Raw genomic sequence first — 12,957 nt, 5'->3', positions numbered from 1 at the left:
CTGCTTTAACCAAATAAGGACGACCGCTCCAAGATGGCGGCCGAAAATTTGCGCCGCAGCAGCCAATGCGGGATCTAGTGTTTATATGATGTTTGATCACGTGACTCAGACTAAATGAATCAAGCTCCGACTCAACGCTCGTTCGGTTTTTTTATTATTTTATTTACATGAGCCTTTAGCTCTGCTTTCAGATAGATGGATCGTCCCTACTTTTCAGCGGTTTATACAGTTTCGCTAACGTTTACAGTAAATCCACCGTCTTGATTTCGGCTCAGTAACTGTTAAATGAAACTTCAGATCAACGAAAGCTAGCAGATGTGAAGACATCAGGCTAAACAACGACTGGAAGCAGCAGCCGAATAAATGTCGGAGTTTCTGGACAAAACAGGCCCAGATCATGAAGAGGAACGGTCGCGTTTAAAAGAAAAAATGCAAGAAAACAAAATCCTGGATGCTGTTTGGAACCCCAGAGCTCGTCTGCACACATTAGGTTTGTATAAATACATTTATCTTATTCAGTGTGATCATGTTAGCTGCAGTTTTTGTAGCTAAGTGACTTAGCATCGACTAAAGTTTTAGAGGATCGTGTTCTGTCGCACCACCTTTTTTTTTTTTTTACCTGACTAATTGAGGCCCACTTGAATACAGACTGTATTCTATACAAGTAATATCCTTTATTAATCCATTAAAACAATCATTAAAACCAGGCTTCATACATGCGACTGTTTCTGTAAGAGGAAAAAAAGAAGCCAATTATCCAAAAAGAAGGAAGAAAAAACATGCAATACACAAAACAAATTAATAAAGCAACTGATCAAACTTATTTAAAATGCTTCAGTTTCAAAATGTCACATCAATAACAATAAAGAGGTTTTGTTCAGAATTGAAGAGCGAAGAAGACCAGCTGCATTTCTGACACGTTAAAGGCTGTTTTTATATTTTCAAACTGTGGAAACTAAACTTGCTTTAAACTCGTCGTCCTGTCGAACTTCTCTGTTCGAATGTGTTTGTGACAAACTGAGCAGCAAAGACTTGACATCAATAAAAGCAGCAAGGACTCCAAGGAGAACAACAAAGTCCATGCTCAATAATCCAGGTATACAATCCAACATTTTTCAGTCGGGTCATCTGGACAGTTTTTTTTGTGCTGAAACGTTTCGCCTTCGGTCCGGACGGCTTCATCAGTCAAGAACACAACACGCAACAAAACTGCTCCAAGGAGCTTTTCAAACGTCAAACAAATAAAACAGTTCAATTACTGGAACAACTGGCAACGTCCCATTCTCCACCCTCCGACATCAGGGTTCAAAGAGGCATGTACCTCCAGTCCAAGTCGCTGCCCAGCAGTTGGCGTAAAATGGAAACGGCGTAACCATATACAGGCAAAACAAGACAGCAGGGCGCCAAAGCGCTGCTGCTTTAAATGCACCATGCAGGCAATCGTGTGCCCAGAGATGAGAACGCAGACCTCCTGGGGAAGGAGCAGACTAGCAGAGGAGCTGACAACAAGGGGAGGCCGTGCACCGCAACCCCAGCCGGCAACGCCGGTGGAGCAATAACGGATCACAGTAGAATGGATCAAGAACGCCAGTCACCCAAACAGCTGACGTGCCGCCGGAACAACAACACACTGAGTGAGTTGATTCATCTGTTCTTGTTGCTGTTTTTAGAAGTTCCCTCAACTCACTAAACTCAGAACGTGCAGTGGCTGGTGGAGTTAGCCGAGAGCTGTCGTGCACCCCATACTGCAACCCATATGTGGATGGAAGAGAATAACTGCACTCCCTAAAGCCAACTGGAAACCCCTGCCTCTCTCACCGGATTGCCTCGCTACGCACCTCCAACAAGGTGGAAGCAGGATGACCCCGAACATACTGTTTAAGTTCCCGGCGGAGGACACTGTCCAACACATGTTCCACAAACTGATCACGCAGCAGAATGTCAGCGTTAAGCAACCCATCAGGAGCATTCTGCTTCACTGGTTCCATAAGGGCCATCAAAGCTAAAGAAAACTGTACTGGTGTTTCCTCCTGTTGTTGCTTCCTAGCAAAAAATGCATACTGCAGAGCTATATGTGATTCAGAGCAGCCAAACAACTCTCTTTGAATAGCTAAGATTTTAGCTGGGTCATTCCTTTCTACACTGGTGCGATACTTTATTTCCTCCCTCACTTCCCCCTCTAGGTGATCAAAAAAGAAGAAAGCCTGGTCAGCTGCTGACAAATGGTGGGCCCGGATACATGACTGGGCCTCCTCAATCCACTTACCGATCCCAATGCCAGTCCTACCATTGAACATGGGACATTTACAAACAGACCTGCACTTTGTTTAACTGGATAAATATTTCCTGTCAATAGTCAGTTAGATTTTAAAAATTATTTCCATTTTTTAAATGTTCAGATATTGAGATCATTTTTTTTAGATAATTCTTTAAGTCGGCGTGACGTCATCCTCCCGTCAAACTGCTATTTTTGTTTGGGGGGGAAGATACCATTGTGGAAAACTGACGGACAAGTGAAGCAGATTATTTTGTGTTTATCTTGTATATTCTTTCAAGTATACGCAGGAATGTTGTAAGGATATGAATTCCTCATGCAGGAGCGATTCTAGAATCTGCCCTTTAGGGGTGCTTAGCCCCCAGTGTTGACAGTGACTCTTAGCTTGAACAATGCAGTGGCCATTGATGTCACAAGCATTTTTAAAGTGTGGGGAGGGGACACATTGGTGGTGGGGGGGGGGTCATCCCCCAGTAAATTATGAATAAATTAGATTCCATTTCCTGCATTCTGGTGTATTTTAATGGGTTTTTAAACATCTGTGTTTAACAGCGTATATAAATACTTGATTCAATAACTATTTTAGAGAGCACGACACAACAAGAAGTAATGCTAAGCTAATGGAGCGCAATACAGTCGCGCTAGCTAAGATGGTAGAGATGTAGCACTCCGCTTTACATTGCATTCATTCATTCAGCCTTTATTTATACAGATTAGTCATGAGGACTCATTTTCAAGAGACCTGTTTTAAACAAACAAAAAAACAAAACGCAGATGAGATACACACAACAATAAACAGTCATTAAAACAGCATATATACTGTATAAATACATGTAAAGCATACACAACCTAAAACACTTTGTACAAAATCCGTTTAGGGTTAACTGATCATAAACAAAGACTAAAATTATGCAACCAGTAGTTGCAACATATCAGAATCAGAATAAGCTTTATTATCATTGCACCGAGATACGAGAACATGTACGTACAGTCGTCCGAAAGATGGGCGGAGTGCACGAAGCTGCTACTATAAAAAAGTGCGGCCTTCTTATTCTTATTCAGAATAATATTTTGCTTAGATGAGAAAAGGAAAGAAAACCTGAGGAGAGACGGTATTAAAAAAAAAAGATCTCACGCCATGTCCTAGACGGGGCACGATTTGAGGCATCAAGAAAAACTACCACAGCAAAGCAACATAAATAGACGTGATACGCATATAGGCCGGTGAAGACAATGAATTTTTAAGGCGAAGTCTTAGCATAGTCCAGAGCCCCCCCTCTCAGCCATTGTCCAGATAAGAGGTGTTGTTCATCATCAGCTCGGTTGAGGCTCTGTCACATGTCCACGGCCTTGGGGAAGGGAGTGGTGAGGAGACAGTCAAAGCATCTTTGTTTTTTCTAAACATGCCAGGAGGAGTTGAGATAAGTCCGACGTCAAGGCCACAGTTTTGAGTCAGGCAGAACTTGAGAATTGCTGTTTCTGCCTTTTAAAGTCTCGCTGGTATATATTCCTCTGATGGAAACTCCAAACAGCCGAATTGATTCCTTACGTCGAAAGTCGAGCTCACAGCTTCTCCAAGATTATTCCAACCTTCATGTGTGCTGCTAGAGAGTCCACAGTCCTGATAACAGCTGCACCAGCTCTCTGACACAGCTGCACATAGTTCAGTCTGAGTGCTGCCGAGCTTCGACACATCCACACAAATTTGTAGACAATCCTGATTTCACCAGCCAAACGGCAAATAACTCTTGCAAATAACATTATAGATTTTCCTGGCCCGTTTAAGATTGTCATCATTTATTCCACATTCATTCCAAATTTATTCAATATTTTGGTGAATCTAAGGTTTGAGAACTGAGTTTCCTTTCAAAATCCTAATGATGGTTTCTTAATTTTTTATGGGTGCTGGGTAAATTTTAGGGGTGCTTCAGCACCCCCCAATTATAGACTAAATTGCCACTGTGCTCATATAAAGTCCTGGGGTTTATGTGACTAAATGACCCGATGGTGTCGCCCGACTTGGTCTACAAACATGCTACACCTATACCAAAGAGTCCACAAAGACTTTTTCTTATAACTTACAGTTGTAAAGATTTTCATAATTGTTTATATTGAATATATTCAGCATCCTGATATTTATTATAAGATAACTGATGAAACAAAGATCATCATTTCACACTAATTTGAACAGTCATGCATCTCATTTATGTAATAGCACTTATTAAACAATTTAAGATAAACAAAATAATGTAAAATATTTATAATATACAACTGGCTTTCAAGAAACTAATAATAACAAAGAAAAAAAAAGTAGTACAATTATATTTCAATTCAGTTTGTTTATATAGCGCCAAATCACAACAAAGTTGTCTCAGGGCACTTTACAGAAACATTCACATACATAAGTGTAATACAATAATTCCATCCTGAAAAAGTTAAAAATTAAAACTTTAACTTTATTGACATTCTTGTTAACAGTGTATGTAAAATTTTGGTCATTACTGTTTCTTGACAAAAGATAAATACATTTTTACATCAATTCTGCATCAGTGCATGGAGGCTGAACTGAGGCAATCTGATCATATTTCTTGGTTCTTCTTCTTCCTTTCTTGGATAATGATGGGGAAACACTGGATGAGAATCTGGAATAAGTTTGGAAGATTTTTTGCAACAGGTTTTTGTTGTTCCTTAAAAGAACCAACTAAAATTTCTAAGTTTTACCATCTTTTGAGAGTCAGTCATAAGGACTTCTGTCTTATGGATTTAGTTTCATGACATTTTTCTGACGTCCAGCATTAGATGTTGTTTTGAGCTGATCAGTGAACTCAGTGATAACACCAGTGATGTTTGTGTGAATATAAAGTTACAACTGTCCTTATTGTTCATGTGTTTCAGTGTTCCCTGTAGATGTTCAGCACACGGTGCTGATTAAAGAAGAAGCTCCTGAAGAATGGAGTTCTGGTGTGGACCAGAAGGACCCAGAGACCCTCAACATAAAGGAGGAAGAGGAGGAACCGAGGATCAGTCTGGAAGTGGAGCAGTTCGGTGTGAAGGAGGAGACTGATGACACTAGAGCTGGGTCATATCATATCGTTCACTATAATACCGGTAAAAAAACTTGACCAGGAAAATAAATTATATCATGATATGCTAATTTCATGGCGTAAATACGTCAGTGTTTCCCCTACCATTATACAAGCTTGGCGCCCCGCCCAATTTACAGAACTGAGCGCACGAGCTTCCGAACTGTGCACAACCCTTCACCTGTCGGTACTGGTGTAATGCTAAGCTAGCCGCGCGTAATACTAGCTAGCTAAAAAGCTAAAGGCATTACTCGCACTACCTCTTCCCTCATGCTGAATCTCCCCCCCCCCCTGCTCAAAAACTGCAGGTACAAACAACGTGCAGCTCAGCTGTGTCCCCCCTCCACCCCCCACTTTTAACTGCCAGTACAAAGGCACAGATGGATGTGTCTCCCCACTCCACTGTGTCTCTTGAGTCATGGTTCCAGTCAGTTCGTGGACCAAGAAAAGAGGCAGGTAATCAAAGACAGAGCAGTCAGCGAAATGAAATCATTCCTGCAGGAATAGAGGAAGCTGAACCACCACCAAAAAGTTCAGGGTCAGATGAAGACACCTTGTCTCAAGTTTTGGATGTTATAGCTCATTTAAAGGCAACATATATTTTGTTCTAGGTTATATTTATGCTCATTGTATCTTAGGCTTTCATTTTATTTAGTTTTTTTTCGGGGGGGGAACCGCACCTGCACTTTAGTTTTTGTGGTGGATTTTGTTGAGCTATATTTTGTGTAGATGTTTTAAATCTAAATAACGGATCATTTTTATTTTCCTACGTTGAGACTGAATACTTTTACTAAATAAAGTAAATTCAGTAAAATTAACCCTTGTTGTTTTATTTAGTTTTTATATAATACTGCAAAGCAACATGTTAAGTTAATTTTGTCAAATTAATAATTATGATTTCTGTTGGTTTTTTTTTTTTAGTTATATCACAAAATTTATAGTTCTCGTCAGAATGCTCTGAAATATATTCTATTTGAGCCATATTGCCCACCCCTAGATGTCATCAGGTTTTCTTTCTCTGCAGTTCCTTTGAAGAGTGAGGATGATGAAGAGAAACCTCTGTTCTCTCAGCTTCATCAGCACCAAGTGGAAGATGGAGATCTTCCAACCAGCAGCTCAGCTGACCAGATGAAAGCAGCAACTGGTGGAGAAGATTGTGTTCAACGCTGCAGTTTAGGTTTGTGTTTTGGGATCACTGTCAAAGTAAAAGTTTCTTTATTTGTCATTCACATCATATGTGGTACATGTGGTGGAACGAAATTGTGTACACAGGGTCCCAGTTACATCAAACAAAAGTATAAATTGTAAAGAAAAAACAGTAATAAGATCTAAGATATAAACTAACAAATATGCTAAACTAAGAATACACTAAGCACTAGTAATACAAAAAACTATATGCTGAACAACAGCAGCACGAACATGAGTCTGTGTGAGCAGATGAGTACGAATGAACATAGCAACTTGAAATAAATCAGCAGCATGAGATCAGCAGCTCATATCAACAATCAAGCGGTATTGCAATGATTGTTTTCACAGTGATAATCCTGATTAGGGATTTATGAGTCTTAACAGCTTCAGGGTAGAAGCTGTTCCTCAGTGTAGTGGTTCTACACTTAATGCTCCTCAACCTCCTGCCCGAGGGGAGCGGGGCAAAAAGTGAGTGTGCTGGGTGAGTGGGGTCCTTCATGATGCAGGTGGCCCTCGTCCTATATCTGGAGGTGTAAATGTCTGATGGTGGGGAGGCTGACTCCAACAGTCTTCTGTGCAGCCTTCACCACTCTCTGCAAAGCTTTTCTTTCTGCAGCTGTGCAGCCTCCATGCCACACGTTGGTGCTGGAGCACAGGATGCTCTCCACTGCACACCTGTAGAAGGAGGTGAGGACTGAGCTTCCCAGACCAGTTCGCCTCAGCCACCTGAGGAAGTGCTTTCTTGATCAGGCTGGTGGTGTTATTACTCCAGCTGAGGTTGTCGTTCAGGTGCACACCCAAGTACTTGTAGTTGGAGACCATGTCCACTGCAGATTATCCTGTGTTCGGTGTGTGTGTGTGGGGGGGGGGCGCATAGGTGTGGTGCATGTTCCGTCTGAAGTCCACGACCATCTCTGTCGTCTTCTTCACATTCATGTGAAGGTTGTTCTTCCTGCACCAGCTCTCCAGATGTTCCACCTCCTACCTGTAGCTGGACTCATCATTGTTTGTGATGCAACCATCTACCGCTGTATCGTCTGTAAACTTTAATTGTCAGTGTCTGTAAATGAGGAGGGAAACGTGTCAGGAGACGAAAGGAAAAGAGGAAAGTCAAGAATGTAGGACTGAGGGTTCCAACTCTAAATGTGGGGACAATGACAGGCAAAGGTAGAGAGCTGGCTGACATGATGCAGAGAAGGAAGGTAGGTGTTTTATGTGTCCAAGAGACCAAGTGGAAAGCCAGCAAGGCTCACAGCATTGGAGCAGGGTTCAAACTGTTTTACCATGGTGTGGATAGGAAGAGAAATGGAGTAGGGGTGGTCCTGAAGGAGGAGTTGACAATAAATGTAATAGAGGTGAAAAAAGTGTCAGATAGGGTGATGTGTCTGAAGGTAGAAGTAGAAGGTCTGATGCTAAATGTTGTCAGTTGTTATGCTCCACAGGTTGGATGTGATGTGGAGGAGAAAGATAACAGTTTGGAAGGATCTGGATGAATTAAGAGAGAGCACTCCCAGGGAGAAGAGAGTATTGATCAGAGCAGACCTGAATGGACATGATGGTGAAGGAAAGAGAGGGGATGAGGAAGTGATGGGTAGGTTTGGTGTCAAGGAAAGAAACCAGGAAGTACTGATGGTGGTGGATTTTGCCAAGAGAATGGAAATGGCTGTAGTCAACACCTATTTCCAAAAGAGGAAGGAACATAGAATGACCTATAAAAGTGGAGGAAGGAGTATGCAGGTCAACTACATTTTGTGTAGTAGAGGAAACCTGAGGGAGATTGGGGACTGTAAGGTTGTGGCAGGGGAAATTGTGGCCAAATCGCATCATATGGTTGTGTGTAGAATGACTGTTGTGAAGAAGAGAAAAAGAGTAAAATCAGAGTAGAAGACGACCAAATGGTGGAAGATGAAGAAGGAAGAATGTGAGAAATCCAGAGAGGAGCTGTTAAAGGCTCTGGGTGGTAAGAAAGGTTACACACAAGGTTTTGGTTCTAGAATTGCACCGCTCGGTGTGGCTGCATGTTGGAGTAGCTCTGTTACATTCATTCTGAGTTATTGCTTTTGAAAACTTTAATTTCTCTTTTTTTCTGGATGTAAGTCAATTTTTTGGGATGATTATTTCCTCTGGTATCAGATGCTGTGCAGCTAGAATGATTTTTACTGAAACCTTTTTATGTTTGGGCGTTTGTTATGATGCGTAACCTTGGCAACAAGGTGTTTTTTTAAACAACCAGGAGCATCTGATTAAGATTTCAAAGCTCAAATATTCTCAACTACAGCCCCAAATCCCAAATGAGTTGAAAAGTAGGCACCGTGGATGAATTCCCGTCAATCTGTGGCAGTGCTCGAGTACCTGACCGCCGAGATCCTGGAACTGGTGAGAAACTCAGCTCGTGACAACAGGAGGACTGGGATCATCCTCCTGCACCTTCAGCTGTCGGCCCGTGGCGACGAGGAGCTCAGCAGACCACTGGGAGGAGTGACCATTGCTCATAGAGGAATTCTGCCTGGCTTTCAGGCAGTCCTGCTGCCCAGGAGGAGGACCGAGAGGCCCACAGAATCTGACACCAAGCTGGATCCAGGTGGACGGATCAGTATCTGTGGCTAGATTCGCTGCAGGAGATCCTTCCTGCCCACAGCTATCAGCATCTAACAACTCTTGAATGAAACTAGGATGATGAGCTACGACAACACTTAATTTCCCTTTGAGATTAATAAAGTATTTTTGAATTTGAATTGAAAGAGCTTCCAAATGATTGGACTACTACAGCAACAGTCATTAGAGAGACAGGTAGGAAGGTACTTGGTGTGTCATCTGGACAGAGAATGGATGATAAGAAAACCTGGTAGTGGAATAGTGAAGTGCAGGACGCCGTTCAAAGAAAGAGGTTAGTCAAGAAGAAATATGACAGTGAAAGGACTTAAGAGTGGAGACAGGAATATAAGGAGATGGGATGTAGAGCAAAGAGAGAGGTAGCTAAAGCAAAGCAGAAGGCGTATAATGAGTTGTATGGGAGGCTGGACACTAAAGAGTGCAAGAAGGACTTGTACCGATTAACAAGACGGAGGGATCAGACTGGAAAGGATGTGCAGCAGGTTAGGCTTTTTAAAGATGGGAATGGTAATGTTCTAACAAGTGAGGAGAGTGTTATGGGAAGCTGGGAGGAGTATTTTGATGAGCTAATTAATGAAGAGAATGAAAGAGAAAAAAGAGTAGAGGTCATAGAAACTGTAGACCAGGAAGTGGGAAAGATTAGTGGGGTGGGGGGCACGACTAGTCGACGTGAAATATAAAAACTTGCGAGATGTTCCAGCATCCATTAGTCGAATAGTCTATTCAACCCCTAGTTGTGGCACAGCTTTATCGCTAAAAAAAGCTATGTGGAGGAATAACGTACATTGGATCCAGCATATTAAAAATAAACCTAAACCCCTCGCCTTCTACTGAGCTGTCTGCTTGTAAATCCTTGGTGATATAGCAAGCGATGGAGTGGGAAATCTTCGCAGTCCTGTTTGGGGAATCAGCTGTAAGTTTGTTGTTTCCGTTCGTTGATCTGCTGCTTTCGCTTTTCATCTTCGCGCATTTTTTCGTATTTCCAAAATACTGTACTGTAATTTTATTTTACACTTCTTGCAAACAACTCTGCTCTTGTTCAGTTCTGTCTTTCCCCAGAACAGTGTAGGATCTGAAATGATTTTTAACAACGTAGGAGTGGGTTGAATTGCATTGTCCTCCCACTCCATGATAGCAGGAAAGGGAGCTGGCTAAATAGCTTGCTGTACGGTGGCCTATATGGCCAAATTCTACGGCGGCCGAGCGGACACGTAATGTGATATGCAGTATGCTCCGGAGTAGGAGCGATAAAAAATTAAACTGAAACACATTTTAAAATCTATTTGTGGGCCTTTAGAATTGATTCAGAATAGCCAGAACTAAGAATCTAGATTTAAAAAAAAAAAATCAAAATGTTTTTTTTTTTGCACCCCTACGTTTTTATTATTATTTTTTCTCAATCTCGAGTATTTATCTTAAATTTCATCACAAAACTATTAAAGAAATACAAGATAAGGGTGGGGAAGCATGCTTGAAAGGCTGGACTCATTCCGCTGCACAAGCTGGTCCAGTGCATTATGGGATTTGTAGTTTTAGTTGCTGGTATGCTGTACACCTGCTGGTGGCTTTTTTACATGAGATATGGCTAGTCTTTACCTTGACATGTCTGATCCATTTCTTTTTTCACCTTCTGATAGTCAGTCAAGATGTCTGTCACTGAATTTGTTTCAGGAGGTTTTTCTGACGTCCATCATTAGAAGTTGTTTTGAGTTGATATGTTCATGTGTTTCATTGTTCCCTGCAGATGCTCAGCAGATGATGCTGATTGTAGAAGAAGGTTCTGAAGAATGGAGGTTTGATGTGGACCAGAAGGACTCAGAGACCCTCTATATGAAGCTTCATCAGCACAAAGTGGAAGATGAAGATCTTCCAACCATCAGCTCAGCTGACCAGATGAAAGCATCAACTGTTGGAGAGGACTGTGGAAGAGCAGGAACTATCAGGAACTCAGATCTAAATATTCATGAAGATGATTCCAGCTCTTCAGAGACCGAAGACAGTGAGGATGATGATGAAGATGTGAATGATCCTGATTCTCAGCTGAAAGACTCATCAGACTTTGGGTCAGAACCTGAAGACCATGACAAAGACTGGGCTCCTGAGTCAAGTGTAAACAATGTCAACAAATCTTGCAACTTCACTGAGTGTGAAAAACAATTTCTTCACAAGGAGTCTGTTCAGAGACAAAAGACAGGTCATTCAAGAATAAAGTCCTCAAGTTTTTTGGTTAGTAAGAATTGTTTTAGAGTGAAGAAAACTGGAGGCTCAAACAAAAATATCCATCCAAGTCAGAAACCATTTAATTGTGACGACTGTGGAAAAAGATTTAACAGAAAAGTAAACCTAAACAGACACATGTTAATTCACACGGGACAGAAACCATTTGCTTGTGATGTTTGTGGACAAAGGTTTGGACACAAGTCAACTGTAAACACACACATGAGAATCCACACAGAACAGAAACCATTTGCTTGTGATGTTTGCGGACAAAGGTTTAGACAAAAGTCACATTTAAAGACACACATGAGAATCCACACAGGACAGAAACCATTTCCTTGTGATGTTTGTGGACATAAATTTAGAGAGAAGTCCGCTTTAAACATACATGAGAGAATCCACACAGGACAGAAACCATTTGCCTGTGAGGTTTGTGGACAAAGTTTTAGAGTCAAGTCACGTTTAAACATGCACATGAGAATCCACACAGGACAAAAACCATTTCCTTGTGATGTTTGTGGACATAAGTTTAGAGATAAGTCAACGTTAAAGAGACACATAAGAATCCACACAGGACAGAAACCATTTGCTTGTGATGTTTGTGGGCACAGGTTTGGACGAAAGTCACATTTAAACATGCACATGAGAATCCACACAGGACAGAAACCATTTCCTTGTGATGTTTGTGGACATAAGTTTAGAGATAAGTCAACTTTAAACATGCACATGAGAAACCACACTGGACAGAAATCATTTGCTTGTGATGTTTGTGGACAAAAGTTTGGATACAAGTCACATTTGAACCAACACATGAGAATCCACACAGGAGGAGAAAACAGTTCAGTTCTAAATATTAAGACAGTTTCTAAAGACACTTAGGAGTTCATTCAAACTCAAAACTGAGTAGCTCTAAGGTATTTTGTAAAAATTATTAATTGCTTTTCGTAACTGTATTTTTTTTTTACTAGTAATGTATGTATTTATGTTAGAGGTGTAATGGTACATATATTTGTACCAGATAGTCACAGATTGTGTGTTTGGGACAGGTACAGAGATGCTAATGAAAAGTATGTTGGTCACATGCGACCACCTCTCTTGAAGGAGGCAGTCAATTTTTTTAACTGCATTTTTCTTAACTGCTATGATAAGTAGAAGAATGTACCATCTGAATCTCTCCACACCAAAGTAAAACATGAATATTTTGTTAGGATGAAACAGAGGAGCTTGAAGACCTGCCTGTTTATTTCAAGTCAGTCGTGTGGAAAAACTATGTGATCCTAATTATCATTGTCAATGAAGAGCAATGAGAGGTGCCAATGTGGCAAACCAAGTAGGTCATGAACTGAGGGACTTGAAACTAACTGTGGAAAGCATTGGTGTATTTTATTTTTTACATTATAATACTGATATTGTGTCATTTTTAACTCTATAACTCAAGCAGCTGAGATTCCAGATGTGAGTTTTTAACATTTTATTTTTATGTACATAATTCATAATGAAAATAATAGTGGGTTTAAAATGAGTAATTTCACAAGTTTTCATTTAACTTTATTTACTTTCCAATAATAATACAAAGTATGT

At 40.9% G+C, this 12,957-nt stretch overlaps 1 protein-coding gene across 1 annotated transcript; it reads left to right on the top strand.

The window, feature by feature from the left end:
• The first annotated feature begins 258 nt into the window (after positions 1 to 258).
• On the top strand, positions 259 to 12,255 carry LOC119420799 (zinc finger protein 121-like). Its single transcript, XM_037688226.1, has 4 exons — positions 259 to 490; positions 5,171 to 5,383; positions 6,383 to 6,535; positions 10,904 to 12,255. Exons 1-4 carry the CDS (start codon positions 364 to 366, stop codon positions 12,253 to 12,255), a joined length of 1,845 nt encoding a protein of 614 aa, XP_037544154.1. The 5' UTR covers positions 259 to 363.
• The last annotated feature ends 702 nt before the right edge of the window (positions 12,256 to 12,957 follow it).

Source organism: Nematolebias whitei, chromosome 14 (genome assembly GCF_014905685.2).
Source record: "Nematolebias whitei isolate Nwh7 chromosome 14, NemWhi1, whole genome shotgun sequence".
Taxonomy (NCBI): domain Eukaryota; kingdom Metazoa; phylum Chordata; class Actinopteri; order Cyprinodontiformes; family Rivulidae; genus Nematolebias; species Nematolebias whitei.
This window is presented reverse-complemented; position numbering and strand designations above follow the sequence as displayed.